General features: G+C 50.4%; 4 protein-coding genes across 4 annotated transcripts; 1 reads left to right on the top strand and 3 right to left on the bottom strand.

The window, feature by feature from the left end:
• Positions 1-1,822: 1,822 nt before the first annotated feature.
• Positions 1,823-3,636, top strand: UCRPA7_4898 (putative ser thr protein phosphatase family protein; the record flags this gene model as incomplete). Its single annotated transcript, XM_007917449.1, has 2 exons — positions 1,823-1,902; positions 1,959-3,636. The coding sequence occupies 2 exons, from the start codon at positions 1,823-1,825 to the stop codon at positions 3,634-3,636; spliced, it is 1,758 nt and encodes a 585-aa protein (XP_007915640.1).
• Positions 3,637-3,868: 232 nt separating this feature from the next.
• UCRPA7_4897 (putative pre-mrna-splicing factor isy1 protein) lies at positions 3,869-4,738 on the bottom strand (the record flags this gene model as incomplete). The annotated part of the gene is made up of 3 exons (XM_007917448.1): positions 3,869-4,226; positions 4,307-4,680; positions 4,736-4,738. The coding sequence occupies 3 exons, from the start codon at positions 4,736-4,738 to the stop codon at positions 3,869-3,871; spliced, it is 735 nt and encodes a 244-aa protein (XP_007915639.1).
• A 6,161-nt stretch (positions 4,739-10,899) lies between these two features.
• On the bottom strand, positions 10,900-12,458 carry UCRPA7_4896 (putative dolichyl-di-phosphooligosaccharide-protein glycotransferase protein; the record flags this gene model as incomplete). Its single annotated transcript, XM_007917447.1, has 4 exons — positions 10,900-11,331; positions 11,385-12,094; positions 12,146-12,256; positions 12,317-12,458. 4 exons carry the CDS (start codon positions 12,456-12,458, stop codon positions 10,900-10,902), a joined length of 1,395 nt encoding a protein of 464 aa, XP_007915638.1.
• A 1,226-nt stretch (positions 12,459-13,684) lies between these two features.
• On the bottom strand, positions 13,685-19,215 carry UCRPA7_4895 (putative beige beach domain-containing protein; the record flags this gene model as incomplete). The annotated part of the gene is made up of 5 exons (XM_007917446.1): positions 13,685-13,717; positions 13,772-14,467; positions 14,519-18,183; positions 18,233-19,162; positions 19,212-19,215. 5 exons carry the CDS (start codon positions 19,213-19,215, stop codon positions 13,685-13,687), a joined length of 5,328 nt encoding a protein of 1,775 aa, XP_007915637.1.
• Between the last annotated feature and the right edge of the window lie 3,090 nt (positions 19,216-22,305).

The raw sequence follows: 22,305 nt of genomic DNA, 5'->3' as shown, positions 1-22,305 counted from the left end.
AGACTATGAGCAATGAATATAATGGGCACTTGCTTTTCTTCCTCTGTTTTCCGAATTGAGTCAAGGTCACACAGCAAGGTCTCCGCGTGGTGAAATATCGAAGATCTTGAACTAGGGGTCCATATTTTTTCGATTTGTACATCGTATCCCCATGTCATGATCCGTGCTTGAGGAAATGCATGCGGGAGGAGATCCTGTGGCCAAGGACTTCCGTTTCATGGCCATGGGCAGGTTTGTCGGTTGCATCTCCTGTCAATGATGGACTTGTTCTAATATTAGAGCCTCGAGGAGTTTCACCGGTGGACGGTTGTTCAGCCTTTGACCCCGTTTTCGACCATGTATTTCTAGGATGTCCAAATAAGCCATGAACAAGGACGATACTTTGAGATGAAAAGAGCAGTCAGCGAAGCTAAAATTCAAAATCTAGGTGCGGACTCATATTACTCATATTCACGCTGCCGGATACCCTTTGGTTCATAGACAGTCGTGATTCCGATGCGCTCCACAATCTCATTCTTCCCCTGTTTAGCAGCCTCGTGGGCAAAGAGACTTCTGAAGCGCATAGGAGTAGACAGGGTAGGATCGCATGTAGAACAATTCTATGAACTTATCACAGCACCCCATCAAACGTGATGCGCATATATGCGTTGAGCATGAAAAGCACAGGTTCATATGCTTAACATTTGATCATGAAATCATCAATGCATATCTACGTTGTTTCAGCCCAAGGCATTTTTGTCAGTTGGGCAACGCCATGTGAGCAGGCTACAAATGTTGACACTGAAATTCAATAATGTGGTTGCTAGTAACATAATTGTTACATCCTTGCGCTACTGTCTGCTAGGAAAGTACTGTACAGGACAATAATGCTGTCCCACCCCCGAAGCACGTTTTGCCTAGTAGTTTGCGTTGACTCTGAGGCGGCGGGCTCCAGCTTCAACGTGACCAATTATTGATGCCCAACTTCACTGCCGAAATCTTTTATGTCTGCAACCGAGAAAAAATATCTTTCTAGAACTTCTTTACCGTTTAGGGTTGCGACGCCGGATGAGGGTTAAATAAGGTCACATAAGTTGGTGGTTACACACTCCATCTACACCATTGTGCATGACCTCTCTAAATGAAGGCCCTAGACAGCAGCGTTATATGCTACACTAGCGCCTTGTACGCGGGCCTGGCAACTCTCAGTACTAGGTTATACTTGCATCTCACTTGATCAATCCGTGGTTTGCAATCTATCTTTGGTGTCTGTAGCAACTATTCGGTTTCGAGCGAAATCATACTTGTTTGATTGCCCTCCTCAAAATTTGTTCACCTTAGGCATCGCGCGTACTAAGTGGCGCGGCATAATAGCCGCAACCACACAGTTTGGCTAATCCTCCGGGCCTAAGCGTCAAACAACATCAACCCTTCGAGTGCGAATTGAGCAGTTCCTTTGGACTGCCTACCTAAGGTAGGTAGGTGTAGGTACCGCACGCCCAGCAGGTGCCTAAGGTGCACCTGGCAGGTGGGGCATGCGTCATAGGGTCCGCATTAGCGCCCGTGGTAGCTCTACTGTGGGCAGAGCTTCTTCACCTGAGCAACGCCACTCCTCAGGAACCATCAAGGTGCTGGAAACGGTTGTCTCTTCACCTCAGCCGCTGGGCCCGTATTGATTGTCTCTACAACTTCTCAGCATCATTGACAAATTTTCTTTCTTGGATACTAGAGACCTGATATCTCAGATAACACTATGCTGTCCAAGGCCGCTCTCGTTTGTGGCGGCCTGGCCGCGGTTGCTAGGGCGTCTCAACCTGGCGCTGTGAGCCCAGTCGCAGCTCCAATGCGAGAACTGCAATGGGGTCAGATCAACTTCCTGCACACAACAGATACCCACGGCTGGCACGGCGGACATCTGCAAGAGTAGGTTGCCAGAGCACGGAACATGCGGGAAAGCATCATCTAATTTGTTTTGACAGGTCGCAGTACTCGGCTGACTGGGGCGACTACATCTCCTTCGCCCACCATCTTCGAAAGCAGGCAGACGAGAAGGGTGTCGATCTATTGCTTGTGGACACTGGCGACCGTGTAGAAGGAAACGGCCTATACGATGCGTCGACACCGAAAGGCGAATATACCTACGATATCTACCGAGAGCAGAATGTCGACATCATTTGCACGGGAAACCATGAGCTATACCAGGCAGACACCGTGGAGCGGGAGCATGACCGAACAGTCGTCAACTTCAAAGACACTTATATTGCGTCGAACTTGGATTATGTGGACCCAAAGTCTGGCGAGAGAACACCCATGACTCGGCGATATCGGAAGTTCCAAACAAAGAACCAGAAGCTGAATGTTGTGGCCTTCGGGTTCTTGTTCGACTTTACTGGCAACGCAAACAACAGTGCGGTGCAGCCCGTGGAGGAGACGATCAAGGAAGACTGGTTTCAAGAGGCCATCAGAGAGAAGCCTGACTTGTTTGTCGTGATTGGTCATGTCGGCATTCGGATGGACGAGTTCAAGGTGATCTTCACAGCTATCCGAAAACAGAATTGGTTCACTCCGATTACCTTCCTAGGCGGACATGCGCACGTCCGCGACGCAACCTTGTACGACGCCAAAGCTTTCGCCGTAGCGAGTGGCAGGTATTTCGAGACCATTGGCTGGGTGTCCGTTGATGGCATCAAGAAGAGCGATAAGGACAAGGACAAGAACAAGGAGGACGATGTCACGACACAGGCTATCAAGTTCAACAGACGCTACATCGATAACAACCTACTTGGACTCTATCACCATAGTGGCTTGAATGAGACGACATTTCCCACTGAGCACGGCCGCAACGTCTCGAAAATGATCACCGAAGGGCGCAAAGCATTAGATCTGGACTTCACGTACGGGTGTGCACCCCAGGATTATTGGATGGCTAGGACCCCCTACCCCCACGACAACAGTATATATAGCTTGCTTGAGAAAGAGGTCCTCCCTGGCGTCATCGTCAATGAGACCAAGGATGCTCTTCCAAGGCTAGCTATTATCAATACGGGAGCCATCAGATTTGACATTTTCAAAGGGGCCTTCACCAGAGATACGACATACATCATCTCTCCATTCTCGAGCAAGATGGCGTATGTGCCCGCTGTGCCATACAAGGTCGCAAGCAAGGTCATCAAGCTGCTGAACAGCGGCGGCAGGATTTTCGAGGGCACCGGTCTAGACTCAAGGTATCTAATGATGCCCGAGCAATGGTCTCGGACTGAGTCAATTGTCTATCCAACAGTCGAGCCCGATCTGCTTGGTGTGGTAGAAGAGGGCGAACAAAGACCACTAGGAGACGACTCAAAAGACGAACCAGATCTTGTCGGAGGCTACACAACCAAGGACGATATTGGCAACGATGGCGATGACGCCGTCCATTCGCCTCTCTCGTTCTATGCACAGCCGAACTGCATTCAATCTGAGATTGGGATGCCTGAGGATGGTGACCCGGAGAAAGTTGATCTTGTCTTTACCGACTTCGTTCAGCCATGGGTTCTTGTAGCTCTCAAGTTCAGTGGAGGTGACTATAGCGATAAAGACGTGAAGCTGTGGGATGATGCTCCTTTTACAGATTTGTTGGCTGGTTGGATCAAGAAGAATTGGAAGGGAGATTGTTAAGAGATGTTTACTAAGGAGTTTGGGAACAATACCACTTGGAGGCCACATTTTGGAGAACCAGGCTATTGCTCAATGCAACATATTTGGGGAAGATCAGTACGGAACCTGTGGGTTTTCTGATCATCTAGATGGAGTTCCATGTTTTTCCAGTGCATATACATATTTATACAAATTAACCTCCCTTGACCTGACTCCGAACAGCAACCATAACGCCATACGTGCCGTGTCAATGCTAGATTTGGTCGAGAAGTTTTCTTCTCCTCCTTTCTATGAGCTCCGCTTGGACCTCCTCCACAGTCGGCAACACCCAAATCTTGCCGTCTCCCGAGTCGCCTGGTAACGGCTCCCAGTCCGGTGGCACATCCTTTGGTCCCGTCTTGGCTAGGTGCTCAAATGCTTCTCTCTCCTTCTCTGCCTCGTACTCTAATAGTATCTCGGTCTCCTCATCTGGGCTGTAGCCGTAATATGCCGCGTCGACTTGTTTCCTCAAATCGTCCCTTGTCTCTAACGGCTTCTCTTCTTGTGACTTCGCTTTCGCCGCTTCGAATAGCTCCTTGACACCGGGCAATTCTTTTGCTCGTCCGAAGTATCTACCTCGAAGTTAGCATCGCACTTCATCTCCTCACGAGCAATCGCAAAGACTGCTCTCCCCGCCTCAGATCAAGCATACTTGTACCCCTTGCCAGCACCAGGTATCTCGCGCCCGCTCTCGTCGTATATCTTGCCTCCGCCGCGCATGTAGTTCGGCCCGCCGAGGTTCCGTATCTGCACCTCCCACATGTACTTCTCGCGCATCAGCTTGTTGATCTCGTCGTTGAGGTCGCGGATCTGGTAGTCGCTCAGCGCCGAGTCCTGGATGCGGGAGACCTTGCGCGAGATCTCCTTGAGGACCTGCCCGCGCCACTTCTCGCACGCCGGGATCGAGTCCTGCTCCGTGATCATCTTGGGCCGCCGCGTCCGCCCCGCGTCGATGATGCCCAGGTCCGCGGCCTGCGCCTCGCGGAAGCGGAACAGCATCGACTGCGCTTTCTCAGAGTTTCGCGCCTGTGAGGGAAGGGTTAGTTGTGCTATAGAAAGTGAAAGAGAGCACTTGACTGACCATTTTGACTGTGGTGACGCTAGCCGGGACCTATTAAGGAGAGGTGTCGTGTCGTGGTGTTTCCGGTGTGTTTGCAGAATGATTGAAGAAATCGGGCTTTCAGCCTTGTCGACTTCCAAGTGGGGCATTGGATGTCAATCTGGCGAATTAGCGTTAGCATTAATACCACTGAAGCGCCTCATTCTGTACCTAGCCAAACATTTACAACCACCTCATGCTTCAAGGCATCCGACACTGGCTGGATTGTTAAACCTTTCTCGATCCTAGAAGTTTTGGTTGTCGTCTAAGTTGCAGGTTACTCAACATGAGACAGTTTCTAACAAGTCCATGATTGCCAAATGTCTACTCTAGGAAAGTAAGAACAAAGCTTAGGACCTCATCAGTGCCAGTCCATACATGCGAACAACAGGCTGTTGTATTGATAGCTAGTGCTATCACCATTTCCTACTGACATTTTCTATACATGAATTTCCTTCATGGATCATTGGCTCTTCCAAAGTAGGAGGTAGCCGACGTGTGCGGAAGATTGCCTCGAAGTGCCGCAAGTGCTGCCTTGGTCAAGAGCGCCATGCAGGGTGCATATCAGAGCTGGCGGCGAATAGTATGTGAGCTCGACGATAATTGGGCTCCCATAGCCTTGTCTTATTACCTGAGTACCGCAGTTAGGAGCCCTATTTAATGTCTCGTCATCGGCTTCTCGTTGCCAACAATCCGCCATTTCATGCTGACTCAATTTTCCGTCATTCAATTTACGCGAGATGGAGGTCGCGGCGGCCGCCGTTGCTTTTGTTTCCTTTGGCATTGAAATCGCTAGAGGCACGATTGCCTACCTTGACGCCATCGATGATCGCGATGGCGCCCTACATGCAATAGCTCAGCGAGCAAGAAGGCTTCGTACACAGTTCGAGACCATCAATTTCGCAATTCAGGATCAAGATGTCGAACACCAACTGCCTGGTGAGAATGTTCGGGCCTGCATCGCAGATTGCGAGAACCATCTGAGGCCTTTGGAAGAATTCCTTATAGAAATCAGCGATGCACCGCCGACTTTAACTACAGGGTTGGGCTCAAGAACCTCGAGGACGAAAGAAACTATCGATCGGATAAAGAAGAAGGGATTCTACCCGTTCAAACGCAGCAAGATTCATACGCTCGAGAAGAGGCTCGAAGGTGCAAATCTGGCGCTGGACATAGCGCTGACGACTTTAAACCTGTGTGTATTTCACTATCACTGCTTTTCTATGTTTTCTAAGCTTACTGTTGGATCGCAGTTCCTTATCGTCGACTGTCCAGAAAGATGTTTCGACTAGCTTGATGATTGTGAAATCTTTCGAGTCCGATTTGTCCAAGATACATGATCAAGCAGATGCAGGATTCAGATACACCCAGCTGGCTCTCCAAAATCAATCACAACAGCTCGAACAGTCACTTCCATCCATAGAGCAAAGTATCACCAAGATGGGCAGCTCTATCGATGATATAAGTTCAGCACAGCTGTCCCTCTCCACTCAGCTGGATAGTGTCGAGGAGGTTATCAATAAAGCACTCCGGCGTGAGCTATCGGATCATAAGAAGGATCTGCAAGACTTGTTGCAAGGAATCCTTGGTTTATCTACGGATGATCTTGATGTATGATCCCCTATATGGGTGGTCGCAGTAAAGATGAGCTGACTTCATTGCAGAGTAGCACCGCCATACGACGATTGGGCTCGAAACCTGCAGCTTTGCGCTCCATAGCAGATGCGCTCGGCGATCCAAGTACTTTATTGGCGCCCCAGAGTGGCCAAGAGCCTGAAGATTCAGCCCAGGACACCATCCCTAAAGCTCAAACGATATACTCATGCCGATGCAATGCACGTTTCTACCGCAGTACACGATTGGGTCAACTGTCTTTTTATAAGGATCATCGCAGTCACCACCATGTGCTTGGGTGTCCTCGATTTGGCGTACAGCCCTTCCAGAACAAGCGTACCTACAAAATCTCATGGAGCGGCCTTTCAAAAATAGTGTCTAGGACCATTGAAATCTCGTTGCAGATCAACTTAGGTGCAGGCGCATGGAGCCTTGCACCACAAATAACAGCCCACCGAACTATACAAGAACTACAGGATCCTGCTTTTGCATTAACTTACGTACTGAATCAATACAATGCTAATGTAGTTTATGGCAATACTAGACACTACCCTGCTGTCGTTCACTCATATTTCTCGCGACTCGAGAACGTGTACCGGAGCCGAATCTCGTGTGTTACGGATTATATGGAAAGTGGTCAAACAATATTGCAAACAATATTGGGATTCAATAAATTGCCATGTAGGCCAGCCCCATCTCCTTTGATATTCTCGCTCTCAGAACAGTAGGGAGAAACTGGTGTTACTAACATTATCCTGGGTCTATAGGTGACGAAGACATGCTTGACACCCTACTACCGCATTTGCAAGACTTCATTCGGGATTGGGATGTGCCAACGGGCAGTGGCGCTTCAGGCAGGTCTGTTGTGAATGATGGTGATTCCTATTTGACGTACTGATCTTTGTCTAGATCTCCGGTTGAGTCTCTCTTCGCGCATTGTCACACCAATGGTTTCAAGGCCCGATGGCTTGAGGCATGTGATTTGCTATATATACGAAGCGACAAACCTTTCACTTGTGAGTCTTATTTAACGCCAATGAGCATGAGAATTGCTGTGTGTGCTTCTGAGAGTATGAGAGAAGGTAAGCAATCACTCAAATTCCTTGAATGGGCCTAATGCCGTTCCAGCACTTGATCCAAAACCACTTGCTGCGGCTATACTGAAAAAGGATAAACAAGAACTGGAGAGACTCTTAGATCATGCCTGGGACCCCAGCTACTACGAAAACATGATGCGAATGACGCACCTGCATCTAGCCGTGGGATGGCCGGAAGGCCTACAGGCACTTTTGATGGAAGCATCTCCTGACTTGATTGAGGTTCGTGACAGCGCTGGCAAAACTGCATTAGAGTATGCCCTGGATTGCAGCATAGACTTATGTTGCAATGAGCGTTGGTGGCACGGCCCGATGTGTAAAAACTGCGACTGCTACAAATCTGCCGAATTGTTGCTTGAATATAATGCTATTATCCCCAATGAAATACCGTTCGCAGGTTCAACACGAACTCGGATGGTTTTGCTTCAGCATCTTAAGACGCGCAGTCTGAGATTTCGTACATTAGTATCGAAACGTCGGCAGCTGATCGATCGTCGCATGCAGAATGGATGGGATATAGGACTTCCAGCAATCTATAAGTTCCACGAGGAAACGGGCGTGGTGATACCACATATGCTTGGAAATCAGTTCAGAGGCTGGCGCTCAGTTTACAGCCGTATCTGGGATACGGCTACTGCTGATGCTGCATACTCTCTTGGTTTCAGGGACATCAATGACGGTACAGTCGGGGATTGGTTTGAGTCAAATATTATTGCAATACGGGGATTGGGGCTTGGTGTCTGGGGTTTGACTCACGGAGGGAGCCTCACTGTGCCATACGGGAACGGTACAGTAGCCCACGGAATTATGGACGGCATTTCAAGATCTGCAGCTGAAAGCGAGCAAGAGACAACACTTCGACTCCTGAATTTGGTGTGCCCACTAAAAAGCAGCGACGGGTGTACTTGCAAGTGTAGCAAGGGTGGGTGCTATCCGTTGAACATTTATTTACGTCGGATGCATCCATATCACCTTGCCCTCGAGCTCCTGGAAGCTAGCGGAGTCGACCTTGGAAGGACTTCTTGGTTGCCATATCATTGCATCCGAGCACTTGTGTTTGAGAAGCTTGGAATGCACCACACCTGCTGTCAGGACAACGACGATACACTGAGGCATGATTGGGAGGTTGCTGTTGACGATGGCGAGCTAATGGCTATGTTTGATGTCGTAGTGAAAGATTTGGAAGACAGATTCAGAAGAAGTGGCCAGACCTTTCGGCAATTTGCGGAAGGAACACTAAGAGAGACGACCAACGACGTGCGGACAAAACTGGAAGCGCAATCTTTGAAAGATGATTCTAAGCGAAAACTTGAGACTTTTGGGAGTGTTTGGGGACCAGATATTGCCAGGCCAGTGACAACTGAGATGCACATGGATAAGGCGGATCCGAAATTTTGGTTAGGATTCATGGATATGATCATGCCTGAACTTGGAGATTGCAGCAGAGACCACTCGCCATTTACAACAAACTACGACTTGCCCTTCGAACTTTTGCGCCCAGAAGAGGATAACTATTAAGATTTTTGCATAGATTTCATAGCTAGCGGATGCATTTTCATTTGTAAAGAGGAACTCTGTGCTCAGATATATGAAACTCTCTCTTCGTCGCCATGTAGATACGATGACGGATGCCATAACACTAGGTGATAAAATTTCTGAAATATGAAGTAGGATCAACAATATCAATACATGTAAGAAAGTGAGATATTTGTTGAAATGTTATTTTATGAGTGACGAAACATTCATTTTGCTGACTTAGGAATACGGCACAGTCCTAGATTACCTAGGTAGAGAGGTCGCGGTCACAATCCGTTTGTCTCAAAGGATTGGCGTTTATGAGGCTCTCGGGGGCCTGGAGTTAGGTGCGCTTTGGCGACCTGTGTTTGATAGGTGGGTAGCGACTCAGAAAACCCCACCAACCAAGTTGGAGCAGTCCATGGGTAACTCCAGCCCGACATACGAACAAGTTCCATTTCGCGATCGTTCCCGCCAGGTGTTGCGGCCATCATGGACTTACCGTCATTTCTATACTAAGTTTCTATTGAGGGCAGTCGTCCCGTTCATATCTGACTTGTGTCTAACGCCTAAGTATATCGGCGGTCAAAGGTAGGAATTACGCTACTATACACTGAGAATTTCTGCAAAGTTCACGCACCCTAAATTCTTGCTATCCCCAATAAGCAAGCACAACTCACGAGTTGGCTGTTATATGTTGTTCGCACTCATATCACAATCCTCAGCATATCTAATCAGCCAGCGCCTTGTCGTCTGCTCTCCCCTACAAGCATTGCCGCAAGCCCAAGCGCAGCAGGCCTCTGGCATCATGAGTGGAGTGCATGATTGTTCGGACATCACGGTTTTGCTCCCGTACACAACTAATCTCTTACTGGGCCGATAGGAAAACTTCTTAAAACGAAACGTTGGGTCCGATTACGCCATTTCTTTTCATGTCCTCAACTCCACAGCTTGCAATGAAGACAAGATCACGGGATGAGCTTTCCCACCTCTCGATCCTTCAGGTTTATTCCTCCGGTCTAAGCCGTCGCGACATGAGAACTCGTTCGAAGAACAGAGATCTGAGCAGGCACGCAACACACATCCTCTCCCCTCTTTCTCTATTCCATTCGTCTGTTTCTCCATCTACTCGATGGACACAAGAGCCGCAGTGATGACATTTTAGCACCTACCAGAGGCATGCACGCTATCACGTCCACAAGCTCCCATATGAGGACCGCAATGATTGCCCAAGCGCGTGAGCGGGCTTATCCACGCAACGCGTCGAAAGACGCCGCGGGGGTGCTTGTGGCCGAGATGGCAGCCAATGACGGCAACAAACAATATAGTTTTCAATCAGAGCAGGCTGCGCGTCCAGCATCGAGGAAGACAGCGGAAGCCAGCCAAGTGGTCTAGGCCGAGGAGGGCGGCTGTCGTGTTTTGCGTTTCCTTCAGAGCCTTACCAGCTCAAACAAACCTTTGCCCGGTGATGACGAACGTCCAGAAAGCCAAATTTGCAGGCAGCGGAAGCTGGAGGTGCCTTTGCTGTTGCCGCTATGCACAGGGCCGCCATCGAGCGGCTGCATCTTCCATCGCTTCTGTTGTCGTTGAGAACTCAAGAGAGCTAATCTGAGGGCATTCTTTCCTTGTGTTTTCTATCCCCTTTACCCCAACGTTTCCCTGTGTTCATGGCACAAGCAGCGGGAGGAAGACCTTCCACTTGCATTTACAATAGATTCAGCCATACAGCGACAATTCACGATAGCCATCACATTCATCAATTGCATTCAACATGAAATTCATTTGACGCCTAGAGGACTTTTTGTATCCCTGACCATTGTGGCCGTTACCTATGGTGACACATTTACACAGTGATAACCCAGATCACTCCCCCTCCCCACCTCCTTGCAATTTTAATGTCTACTCGTAGATCAACATCATCTATTGCGTCTTCTTAATCGTCGATGCCTGGTTCTTGGGCGCACTGAACAGCCAGATCAGAACAAAGAGGAGCCAGCCACCGATCGTGGCAATGATGCCTCCCAGCCAGGGGTACGCCGCCGTGATGAGGTAGGAACGCGCCCACTCGTCGTGGGCCATGTGGCGGACGGTGACAGTCAGCTTCTCTTCAATGTTAGTGAAGAAAGGCCGCTTGTAGTTGACCATGAAGTTGAAGATGCCGTGCTGGTCGGGCGTTGTGAAGTCGACGGCATACACCGCGAACTCGCTCGAGGACCGAGAAGGATCATGCTCCAGCTTGAGACGGTGGAAAGGAGACAGCATGCTGAATTCGAGCTGGAGATCGTCTCCTTCGGGGACGATGAACGGCGCCCAGTGATCCCACTGCCATTCAGAGATAGAAATGGAGTAGGACTAAGATTCGGTTAGCGAACCACTTGAAATCAATAAGCCGGGTCAATACGTACCACGTCCTGCTTGATACGGTAGATAGAGGGGTTTGAGATATTACGAGCGCCCTCCTCGTTAAGGTGATGCTCAATCCACCTGACCTGCACGACACCGATCTCCTGGAAAGCCCAGCCAGTCAATCGCTTGGCGAACTCGCGGTTGAACGTGGCAACCTCCTTCTTCTCACCAACCTTCTTGACCTTTGCATCGAACCACTTGTCCTGCAGCATCTCTGCCGAGCCAACAACGGCGAATCGCGCAGAGTTGCGGGCCTGGAAGGCGGAGACAAGAGCAAGCTGCTCGCCGGCAGCAAACAGGTCATCAACCACCTCGGCCTGCTCTTTCGGGTCGTAGCTGTATGCGGTGCGCGGGGCACGGAGGATGGGGGTGAGGAGAGCGCCGCTTCCCAGAGTATGTCCAACACCGCGAGGGAAAGCAAGCAGCTGGTCCTTGCTGCCGCTGGCGAAGAAGTCCTTCAAGCCTGGTCGGAGTGGGCCCGGAGGAGGCAGAGCGAGCACATCATGCAGGTCCGAAGCGCTCGAGGCATCGTAGTTGAAGTGGTCCACGACGAGGCCAGTTCGGTCGGCAGGGAGTTGGATATCGAGCTCGAGAAGGAGGGAGTTGATGGCGGTGGGAGCGGGTTGGCTGGAGCTGAGGGCCAGGAGGATGTTGCCGTTGGCATTGATGAAGTCAAGGAGGACCTTGGCAGTCAGGTTGGGACCAAGACCTATTAAACGATTAGTTGGTTCCTATTTATCTCCTTCCTCTGTGTGCATACCCTTTGACTTTGTAGGGAAGATAATGACGTGGTCAAACGTCCTCGATCCCAGGTGGAACAGAGCCAGAGACTCCATCTTGGGTGTCGCATGGCTGACCTTGAACCCCCGATCTGTGTTGATGTATCAGCTTCCAGTCCCCATGCCACATCAGTTTCCAAAGGAAATCATACCCTCTAGATCCCTCACAAACTTGGAATAGCTGGCCTGCTCCTCTATATCATCCCAGATCGCCAGGATGCGGCGGCCACCCACGCTGATGGCCTGGGCAGCAGCTGCAAGCAGCAGTAGCAGGAATGAGAGCAACGACTTCATTGTGGGGAACAAAGAACAGTTAATTGGAAGAAAAGAAACTTATACACTCCCTCTCCGTGCTCACTCAATTGGGCAGGGAAGCCAAGGAAAGTGAAGGTCGCGACAGCAATTCCTTGCTTCGCATGTGGGAGCTTTGGAGGGTGGTTCAGCCTTTCAGTTCACATAAAGTCCACGCTGTGCTCTTTGCTGCCCCGTGGTAGCTTTGGGGATACGTAGTCCTTTGCCAAGACCGACAGGGGTCCTGGTGCTTAGCAGCTCCGTGGCTTTTGGGGTCAAAGCTACAGGGGGGGTTAATCCGACCTGCTGCATTGCCGGGCATATTGTTCCGATTGGCCAATCTCTGCTCTCCCAATTCGACTTCACGCAACCATGAATCCACCAAGCTCTCCCGCAGCTTGCTCAATCCACTTGTTCGTCACGGTCACGGTCGTTGAGCCTCACCTCACAGACTTTGCGCACAGTTAGGTAGGGGAACAATACGCATCGTTTGTTCTGCATCATCACCACTGACTTTGACTCCATTACAGGCCAAAATGTCCGCCATAACCCCTCGATTCTGGGCCGGGCCCATCCGATACTGCCGCTGGGCTGCGAGGGAACGACCTGCCTACTTCTGGTCCGTCGCAGTTGGAGCTGTCGGCCCTATTACCCTGCTCACCGTTCCTCCCCTGAGGAGGAGGCTTGGAGATTACGATGCGCCGCCCATCCCGATGACATATCCAGGTGCGTGCGTTGCTGTTGCTTTAACTGCCATCTTCAAAGGGCATCGTAGCTAATCTTCCCGCGTGCAGTTCCCGCCGGACCGCGAAAGACGATAACGGGGTACGATGACGAGTGACGCGGGTATATGCGCTTGGAGAGAAGCAATCAGAAAGCTGTATCAACCTGTACATAGGGCGGCGTTATCCAGGCAATTGAGACAAGCCATTTCACGGCTGATGAAGACAGGCACAATGCACGCATAGCAAGGATCCGTAGATCGAGCCACTTCTCGCAGAAATACTCGGCGAATGTTGAGAATCCAAAAGCCTTAAGATGCTATGTGCCAGCCCCTATTCTATGGGTCCATCTATCGGGCAACCTGGACAAGCCTTGAACCACGTTCCTAACCTAGCCTTGCCTTTTCATACCGCAATCAAGAGTACAAATACGCCGTTTTCTCATGCTTGTCGTGTTGTCATGCTTCAAACGCTGGAACAGATCCACTTCACCAACTTCCACCCCTTTTATCGTTCTCGCTGAATCAGATTCCATTCGTACTGGAAATGTTAGCTCTTTGATCCCTCAGGGGCACATAGTACTATGTGACTTACAACTCGCCCATCGTCATCGCCGGTGTATAGTAACTGTGGCATGGTTGTAATGCATGTGATTGGAGCTTCTACATTTGCTCCCGTCTCTGATTTGGGGTCCACATGATCCAGCCTACGGAGGAACTCTAGGATCCAGCGGCCGTTCTTGCCAACGGTCTTCCGCCAGACGTTGACCCGGCCTCTGCGGTGGCCTGTGAAGACTAGGAAGTTCTCCAGCCACTCGTTCGCTGAGCCTTCGTAGAATGCGCAGGACTGGACGAAGTCGTCCTGGCCTTCTGCCCCACAGACGTTCTGCTCTAGGATGAGGTCGCCGTTCAAGCTGTAGATCAGCACGCTCGGTCCAGAGCATAGCATGATCTCGCCGGAGACGTCATTGATTCGTGCACATTCAACAGCGCGGTTCAGTGGTAGTTTGCGAATGAACTCTAGCCTGTTCAAATCCCACAGGAAAGTGGTTCCATCTTGAGAGACCGTGACAAACGTGCTGAAGGCTTTGGATACAGCGATTGTGTTGACTGGAGTTTTGTGTCCAAAGAGTGACAGCCTCGGAAGGAGCTCGACGTTTTTGCCGGAAGGGTTCTGAACGGCATAGACTGACACAACACAATCCTCACCAGCAGTGATTAGAGTCTTGGAGTCCGCGAAGATGGCACACGAAATTTGCCCCTGATGTAGATTCTCGAATAGACCCGCAGGCTGTGTTTTCGTTAGCGACCTCCGTCGGCCAGGTCTATCATTATGGCGTACCTTTCTGTTGTCACTGTGGAAGAACCGCACACTATTATCTGCATAGCCCCATTCAAGGAACTTGTCATAGATAGGAGGTATGTTTATACGGAACGGGGAGGCGCAAAGGAGACGATCGAGCTTGGGTGCATAGATAAGAGAAGCCACACGCTCATGGCTCTCTGTGTCTTCGTTAGCTCTGTCTGACAACACCTTACCGAGAAACTGCTTACCTAGAAGAGGGTAGGGAATCCTAGTCAGAGCGTTGACAGATGTATCAAGCCTCTTGATTGGGTTATGGGCATGCTCGCGTGGGGGGTGCGGTTTAGAGAAGACTTGATGGGGAGTCTGACCGAAATTGTGGATGATACCGGTTGTGATTGCTCGTTCTTGAGGATCAGTGATATTGTCCAGATCGATAGCACCATGATACGACAAATTGTGAAAGACATTCAGGTTGTCAACTGCCGCCTCTCCTCGCTGTTTGTACCCAAAGACAAGATCGATCCAATGCTGCAGGTTCTGCGTGACGTAGGGGCTTTCCAGCGCCTCACGATGCTTGGCAATGAAGATCTTGGGATCCCCCTTGGCCCAGGGCGGGAGCGCAACGTTGTCAATCTTGCCACCCTTTCCTTGCCGTACACCGAAATTGTACCCGTTGATATTTGTAAGGAAGTCAGGAAGGTAATAGAACTCAGGTATTAGCTCACGAACGTCGGTACCGTTGTCTCTAGATGCCGAGTTCCACGCCCCTTCGATGGAGTAGAACATTCTATCAGGGTGGTCAAAAGTACCGCCTTGAAGGAGAATGTACGACTGAACGAAGGGCGGCAGTCTGATGAGATAAGAACAGACAACCATTGCAGATGAGTAATGAGTGCCATAGTGGAACGGGACTTGCTCTATCTCAGCCAAACTACTATATCGCAGCATGTAGTCTGTTTGCCGAGCAACGGTCTGCGCACCCATTGGCTTGGAGAGATCTCGGAAAGTCTTGGGGTCATTCAAGTCAAGCTCCTCGCTCGTATAATCAGCCAAGATCCACGGGAAGACAGGATATTGTGTGAGATCGTTAAAAGTTCTACCAGCCATAGTGTTGACAAGCATCAGATAGTGGAAATTCGAAAGCTCCCCCTTCTGCCATCTTCTCATCGTCGGGTTCCAAGGCGAGGAGTTGAAGATGCTACCAAACTTGGATCCGAATGTCTGCGGCGCCTCGTCAAACACCCGCAAGGCCTCCAGGCGCCACGCATCCTCAGGGTTCGGTAGTGATTTTGGATCATCTGTATGAGGAGTCTTGGTCCGCAACTTGTTGTATACCTCATCTCTGGTCGCGACATTCAGTGCTGTGAGCAAGTAACTCCTGCCATCAGTAAAGAAGATCTCGATGGCCACGTCTCTGAAAAGAAAACGACGCTTCGAAATACTAATCACGTCATGCCATCTCCAGCTCCGAGACTCTTGTTCGCTCCTATTTTGGCTCGGGCGTTTGTCCACAGACTTAGATGTGCCCGTGATAATCTGGGAATACGGGTCTCTCTCCTCAGGGGGCGCTTGCCATACATTGATGATCTCGCCGTCTGCGCTCCTAAACACATTATCCATGAGATAGAGAGCCTCCTTTCCGATAATCAAGATGCCCTCGCAGGCTTCTAATCCAATGATGCGAGACACGTTGTAGACACTCTGGACGGTATCGCCATGCTCGAGCCGTCTCATGACTTTCCGATTCTTATCCTCAAAGGCATCATCCCCATCGGGATCATTGGGATCATCGACAAGCTCGAAATCATCTTCTGGCGATACTGCCTGATCTGCAGAAGAAGGGACTGCTCCTGGCTCTGCAGACAGATCGACCAACCCCTTTCTACTATCCCCTTCAAGCTGGAATGGCGTTGTTGTAGAAATTGGCGTGGCACTAATACCAGAAGATGAAGAGTTGACTTTCGTGTCAAGACGTAAGCTAGCAACTGATGGAATGGCCTCGGGTCCCTTTTTCTTCGCTTCCTTCGGCTGATACTCGTCGGAAGATTTTGAATAATCGGGAAGCAATCGCAGACGCATTCTATTCCGGCCCTCTGTCCTGTCTAGCTTCCACTTAATCGAGGTTGAGGGGCTGGCAAAGATCGCTCCAGGCCTCTTGAGCTCCCGATCCATCTTGCCGAACGACGACAAGAGGAAAGCGAGGTCGTCTTGCTGATCCTGCGCAAGGCGCTGATGCTTGAAATGCTCCGTGATGTAGATGCTCTTCATCCAAGCACCATTGGCCATCTCATGTCGCAGGAGCACGTTCTCGCGTTCGAGACCCTCGGTGTGCCAGACCTTTAGCTTCTCTTTGCGCTTCGTCAATCTTGACCTCGCAGTGTCCATAGTCCGTTGATTTTCAACGCTGACGAAATCTTCCCACGTCCGTGAGATGCCTCCTAGGAAGAGCACATCAAGTGATGGCCGATGCTGATCAACCCACTCGATGAAGGTGTCATCGTCAACTTCAGTGAGCTTCCTGAAGCCCTTCATCAACTGCAACTGGTCCGGCGTCACGAATTGTCGCAAGAGTGTGGATGTTTCCTGTGGCTTCTGCACCAGCATGATGCGCCAAATGCTGGCGGCAGCGAGCCGTATCGACTCTCGAGAATCAATGAGCTTCGCGTAAAGTTGATACCAAAGAAGCTTCATATAGTCGTCATCTGTTGTCAGACAATCCAGGAGCACGGTCTGCCAGTAAAACAGCCTCTCTAGCACCGACAAAGCCTCCTGGTCAGATACCTGGCTATCGTCCATGTCCGAGAGCCGGAGCAGGACTAGCTTCAGGAAAGACACTCTAATGGTGGCAACTGCCTGACTGCAAAGCCGGACGCTCTTCAGTGATGATATTTCTGGCCGTTGCAAATACTCAAGCACCATGCCAGTAAAATCCAGCATTGACTCCGCGCCATTCATGAACCATCCCTCGAAAATGGCTTCAACGATGTGTACGTTAAACCGTGCCATGTTTGTGAGAATCTTTGGTTCGCACAACACCTTCTGGTTTAGTTGTACAGCGCTACTAAGATGCGATATGGTATTTCGCAAGACGTAGGACTCGAAATAAGCCTGGTGTTCTTGGAAGCCTGGAGGCACCTTCAGAAATAGGCTAAACCCAGGAAACTCCTTGCGAACTAGTACTTGGTCCGTGAAGACACTGACGACAAGCTCCATAAGGCCGTCGAGTACCACGTTGCTGATTTTCTGAGCAGCAACTTTCTTCTTCGGGGACATGACGTGCGCCAGCCTCGCCGTGCTAGCTATATGCTGCTGGGCGGTCAGGAGGATGAAAGATGATGCTCTGCGCAGCTGAGTTCCTCGTGCAGATTGCGGCTGGGTCGCGGTGGCTTCTGTAGAGGCAACAGTCGATGTCCTGACTATGGGTGCTGGACCAGCCGACCCCGTTACCGGTCGAATTATCACATCACCTCCCTCAAAGGTCAGAGCCGAGTCCTTTGAGTTGAGCTCAGTCTCAGGATTGACAGGATCTGTGCTGACAATGACCGGATACAAGGCTGATAGTAAGAGCCGCACATATTCAGAAGAGAGAGCGAAATCCTGGAAGCCAACCGACCTAGAGTAAAAGTCGGCGAGAAACCGGACGACAGTCTGCAGTACGACAGCATGGTTTGTGATGCTCTCCCTATCACGTTGCCTTGTTTCTGGAGAAAAAGTCAGATATAGACGCCAGGGCTTGAAAGTTTGACTTACGTCTAGACTCAAGGGCTTCCGATAATGCCATGGATCGACCACGGGGTCTATTAACCGGCTCCGAGGTATTTGGCGAGCCCTTGGTCGGACTTGTCTCACCACCCACCGGAGAGTCGGGATCATCCTGATACTTCAAAATGTCCCGGAGGCCATGTTGAAGCATCGAGGTAATGACGGGTAAGACGTCCGGATATACCACCCGGCACTTGCCAAATACCTCTATGAGGTTGAAGAAGTCAAAGGGTCGGTCAAAGTTGATCTCTGCCACGTCATATCCAAAGAGAATGCTGAAGCAAATCGGCCACAGGGTAGATATGTCCCACCAATGCTTCAACCTATGAGCCATGATCCAGAAACCACCCGTTTTGCTGGCGAACTTGGACGTATAGCTAGACCCATGAGTGACCAAGAGTCTTGCGAGGATCTTGGTGCCGTATACGACGATCTCGGGATCATCGTCAGCTAGAAGATAAAGTAGCCACTGGCCGGAGGTTAGCGCGAAGACCTCGCTTGGTGGTTCTTTGTAGGTCACCTTATTTGTCACCGTCCTGGCGAACTTGCGAATGTCGACCAGACTGCCCTTCTCACACAGAAGAGAAGTATACAAATCTAGCATCCGCGTGCCAACTTGCTTCTTTGTCAAGGCCTTTGAGCCGACCGGCGCACTGGAATTGTCCGTTGGAACCGTAGTCCTTCGCAGAAGGTTGGGTGTGCTCGCTCCACGACTAATCGCAGATAATGGTTTGGGAGTCCGCGGCAGCGAATGAGGAACCGTATGCAGAGCGTAGGTGATGAAGAGTGCTAGAGCACGATGGACTTCTGCATTGAAGTTGCATTTGACGAGGCTCTTGAACGATGCTATGAAATGTGGTAGAATATCCTCAGATATGGTCTCAGCCTTCAACGCATCTAAGAGCCTCTTTACGATGCCTAATGTCCGTTTTAGCTACTGCTTTCAGATCAGATTTTATGAACTTACGCATTCTCAAAAGTCTACGGCTGTTGAACTGATGGTGTTTACTATTGACTGCAAACGTTACGAATTGTTTGTAGTACAACTCCTGGGTTATTGGAGCCGCCTTCCGCCATGTATCGAAGTCAATCAAGAGAATACGGTATGCTAAGGGGTTGATGATGAAAGACTCGAGCGGTTCGGCGTGCTTATAGCCAATGAAGTTCAGTATGAGACTGAGTAGTTGGAAACTGAGTCTGTCCCTCTCTTCACTTGTTATAGCAAGGCGCCATCCGAGCATCTCGGAGCCAGACAGGCTATATCCAAGCTTGGCCCTAATAAGCATGCCCAGGATGGCATAACCATTGTCACGTTCCATGGCCTCACTATTTCGCCAGCTCTTATTGATACACAGGAACATCAGCTCCATGGACCGGAGAAGCTCATCGGCAGTGGAGGATCTTTCGACGAGCTTAATGGCTACAGGAGTGAAGCCGCCCAAACGCCACAAATCGTCATCGAAGTAAAATGGTGTGGTCAACACAGGATCTCCGGTCAAGACAGCTACCCCCTGTACTCTCATCAGAGCATCGTTGACACAAGGCAATGCACCATTGATTGCAACGGCGGTGCCACTCTTAGTCGTCAACTGCATGAGATTGCTAGCTGCGTTTCTAGACAGCGATCGGAAGAGGAATGATTCGAGAAATTGGCCATCTGTACGGAATGTGGCAGTAGGCAATATGCTCATCAAGACCTTCTGTTCTGGAAGGATGCTGCTGGCCTTATCTCTGATGGCTTTCAAGATATCAGAGCCCTCTTCCTTGCCCGGATGAAGCAGCTCGTTTCTCAAGCCCAACGCTGCCGAGGCTTCATAAGTCTGGAAGCCACCAAGACAGTCTTGGAAGTTGCCTTGGTATCTTGGACTGAGCCGATAATGGACTGCGATGAAGTCATCACTGAGAACGTCCTCGAACAGGTGTGCCGAAGCAAGAGACCACTTTGAAAATATGCAGCCGGATCCAAGTTGTGTTGATAGATCACGAGGTGTACCCAAGAAAGCTTGGACAGGATGAGGTCGACTTGCGGTAGAGGTAAAGGATGCAAAACTGTCTGTGCTCCCGTTTGTCATTGGAGGTGATGAAGGATACTGCGAGCGTATCTGCTCCATGAATTCTCCATTCACATATAGTGAAGCTTTGCTGGCAGACATAGTCTTTGGTCGTCGATGAATAAGGGCAATATGGTACCATTTATTCTCCTTGAATGTGACCGACTTGAACCGGACACTAGGTCTCTGAGAAGTCACTGATGTTTGAAGAATGAAGTTGTGCGTGTCTTTTTCTAGATATGCCAGAAGGAAGCATGTTTGAGTGGCATCGAAGACACCGAAAAGAGTAGTGTGTGAATCTGGATCGAACCTATCAACTCGAACCCAGGCAGTGAAGGTATAGCCTGGAGAGGACTGGGGTGGGAATGTCCGCCCCAGCGTAGGAAGTTCAATGGAGGAGTGACCATGGAGGGAGAGGTCAAACTGCACAAAGGGAGGCCCATCATATTTGGACGTCATGTCCAGGCAGAATTCAGAAGCAATAGTGCTCTTACTTGAAAGGAGGAAGCGGGCGTCTGCTAGTTGATTTACACCAAGGTACATCAACGACCTACAGAGGTCCAAGACTCTTTGCTTTTCGTATTTGTCCAGGGGCGAGTCCTCTGTAAAGTAGAGACGTAGGAACCTCGACAAGATCCCCGTCCGATGCAAGCCGCATAAGTTGAAGAAGGAGGCGGATGCTACATTGGAAAGCGTGGCCAAAACGAGGATCGAGGCAAGATTTGAGTCACTGTCTGCATCTCTCGGTATTGACTCCCAGAAGCCCACGACTGTCCGCACGATCTCAGGGTTGTGGAGGATGGCCTTTGCTCCAATGATCTTCCGCAGCTCGCCTTCCACCGAAGAAACATCAAATACAGTAACCAGATCACTGTCTTGACTTTTGGAAAGGTCTTGCTTCTCGGTTTCGGGGCCGTCTCCATCTTGCGGCACCGATGTCGATGCAACAGACTGGCAGAGCTCGTCAAGTCTTTGGTCGTCAAGCGAAAAGGAAAGAAGCTTTCCAAATAGCTGGCAATTTGTCCAAAGATCCGAGTCACTTCCCCCGAGCCCGATGCTCGCAATTATTTGTTCCAGAGCTTCCCAGCCGCCGCCTTCGACCCTATGTCTGAAATATCTCCTGTTTCCGTGATGTTGCCGGAATGTTGCGGAGAACACGGCGAGGACGATGTGCAGGAGCTCGAAGAAGCCCTTCTTTTCCACTACACTCCTCTTCTGCGGATTATAGAAGCCAGAGAACGCTCGCAAGATGTCTAGCATGTTCTGAAAGCCGCCGAGATGGCGGAAGTCATCCTGGGCGGGACACGGTGGGTTTGTGGCCGCGACATGCTGGTGTATCTGCCGCCCCAGCTGCACGAGCAGTTTGATGTCTGGATATGCTGGACTCGTCGAGGTTCGCAGCACCGAAGCCACGCGGTCGAAGAGGCCCTGCAATACTTCTGTGGCTTTGGTGGTGGTCGGCGGGGTCGAAGCCGAAGTCGAGGATCGATATCGACGCGGTCGGGAAGCCATCTTGTATTCCCAATGTGCCCGAGGGCAATCACGATGTATGTTTTCTCAAGGGCTCGTCATATCAAGCTTGAATGCACAGAGCTGGGCTTCTAGCGCCCGCCCATCGAGGGTCTAGAGTGCAGGCAGCCCCGTGCTGCATGAAAGCTGGATGGAGGGGGAGGGTCTTGTTGGAAGCAGCTTGCTTTCGGTGCGATTTCCACGGCTTGGGTCGGGAGAAGTGTGGTGTTCGTTTATAATTATTGTAGCTTGATGCACCATATGCAGTGCAATGTGGTCAAGCGTGGTTTGGCAGCTATCTTCAACAAGAAACATCAAACGTCAAAGGAGCAAGGAGCTGAAGGTGTCAGCCTTGAGAGGTGTGGCTTGTTGGTGGGGCTGGCTCGCCCAACTGTGGTAGTGGCCTCGTGCATCTAGGCATCTAAGACCCCAAGCCTTCAAGTCTACAGACGACATCTTCTCGCCCAATGATACGTCTCTTACCTCTTCACACCTACTGCA

Source organism: Phaeoacremonium minimum (genome assembly GCF_000392275.1).
Source record: "Phaeoacremonium minimum UCRPA7 unplaced genomic scaffold PA7_03_scaffold_371, whole genome shotgun sequence".
NCBI lineage: Eukaryota > Fungi > Ascomycota > Sordariomycetes > Togniniales > Togniniaceae > Phaeoacremonium > Phaeoacremonium minimum.
This window is presented reverse-complemented; position numbering and strand designations above follow the sequence as displayed.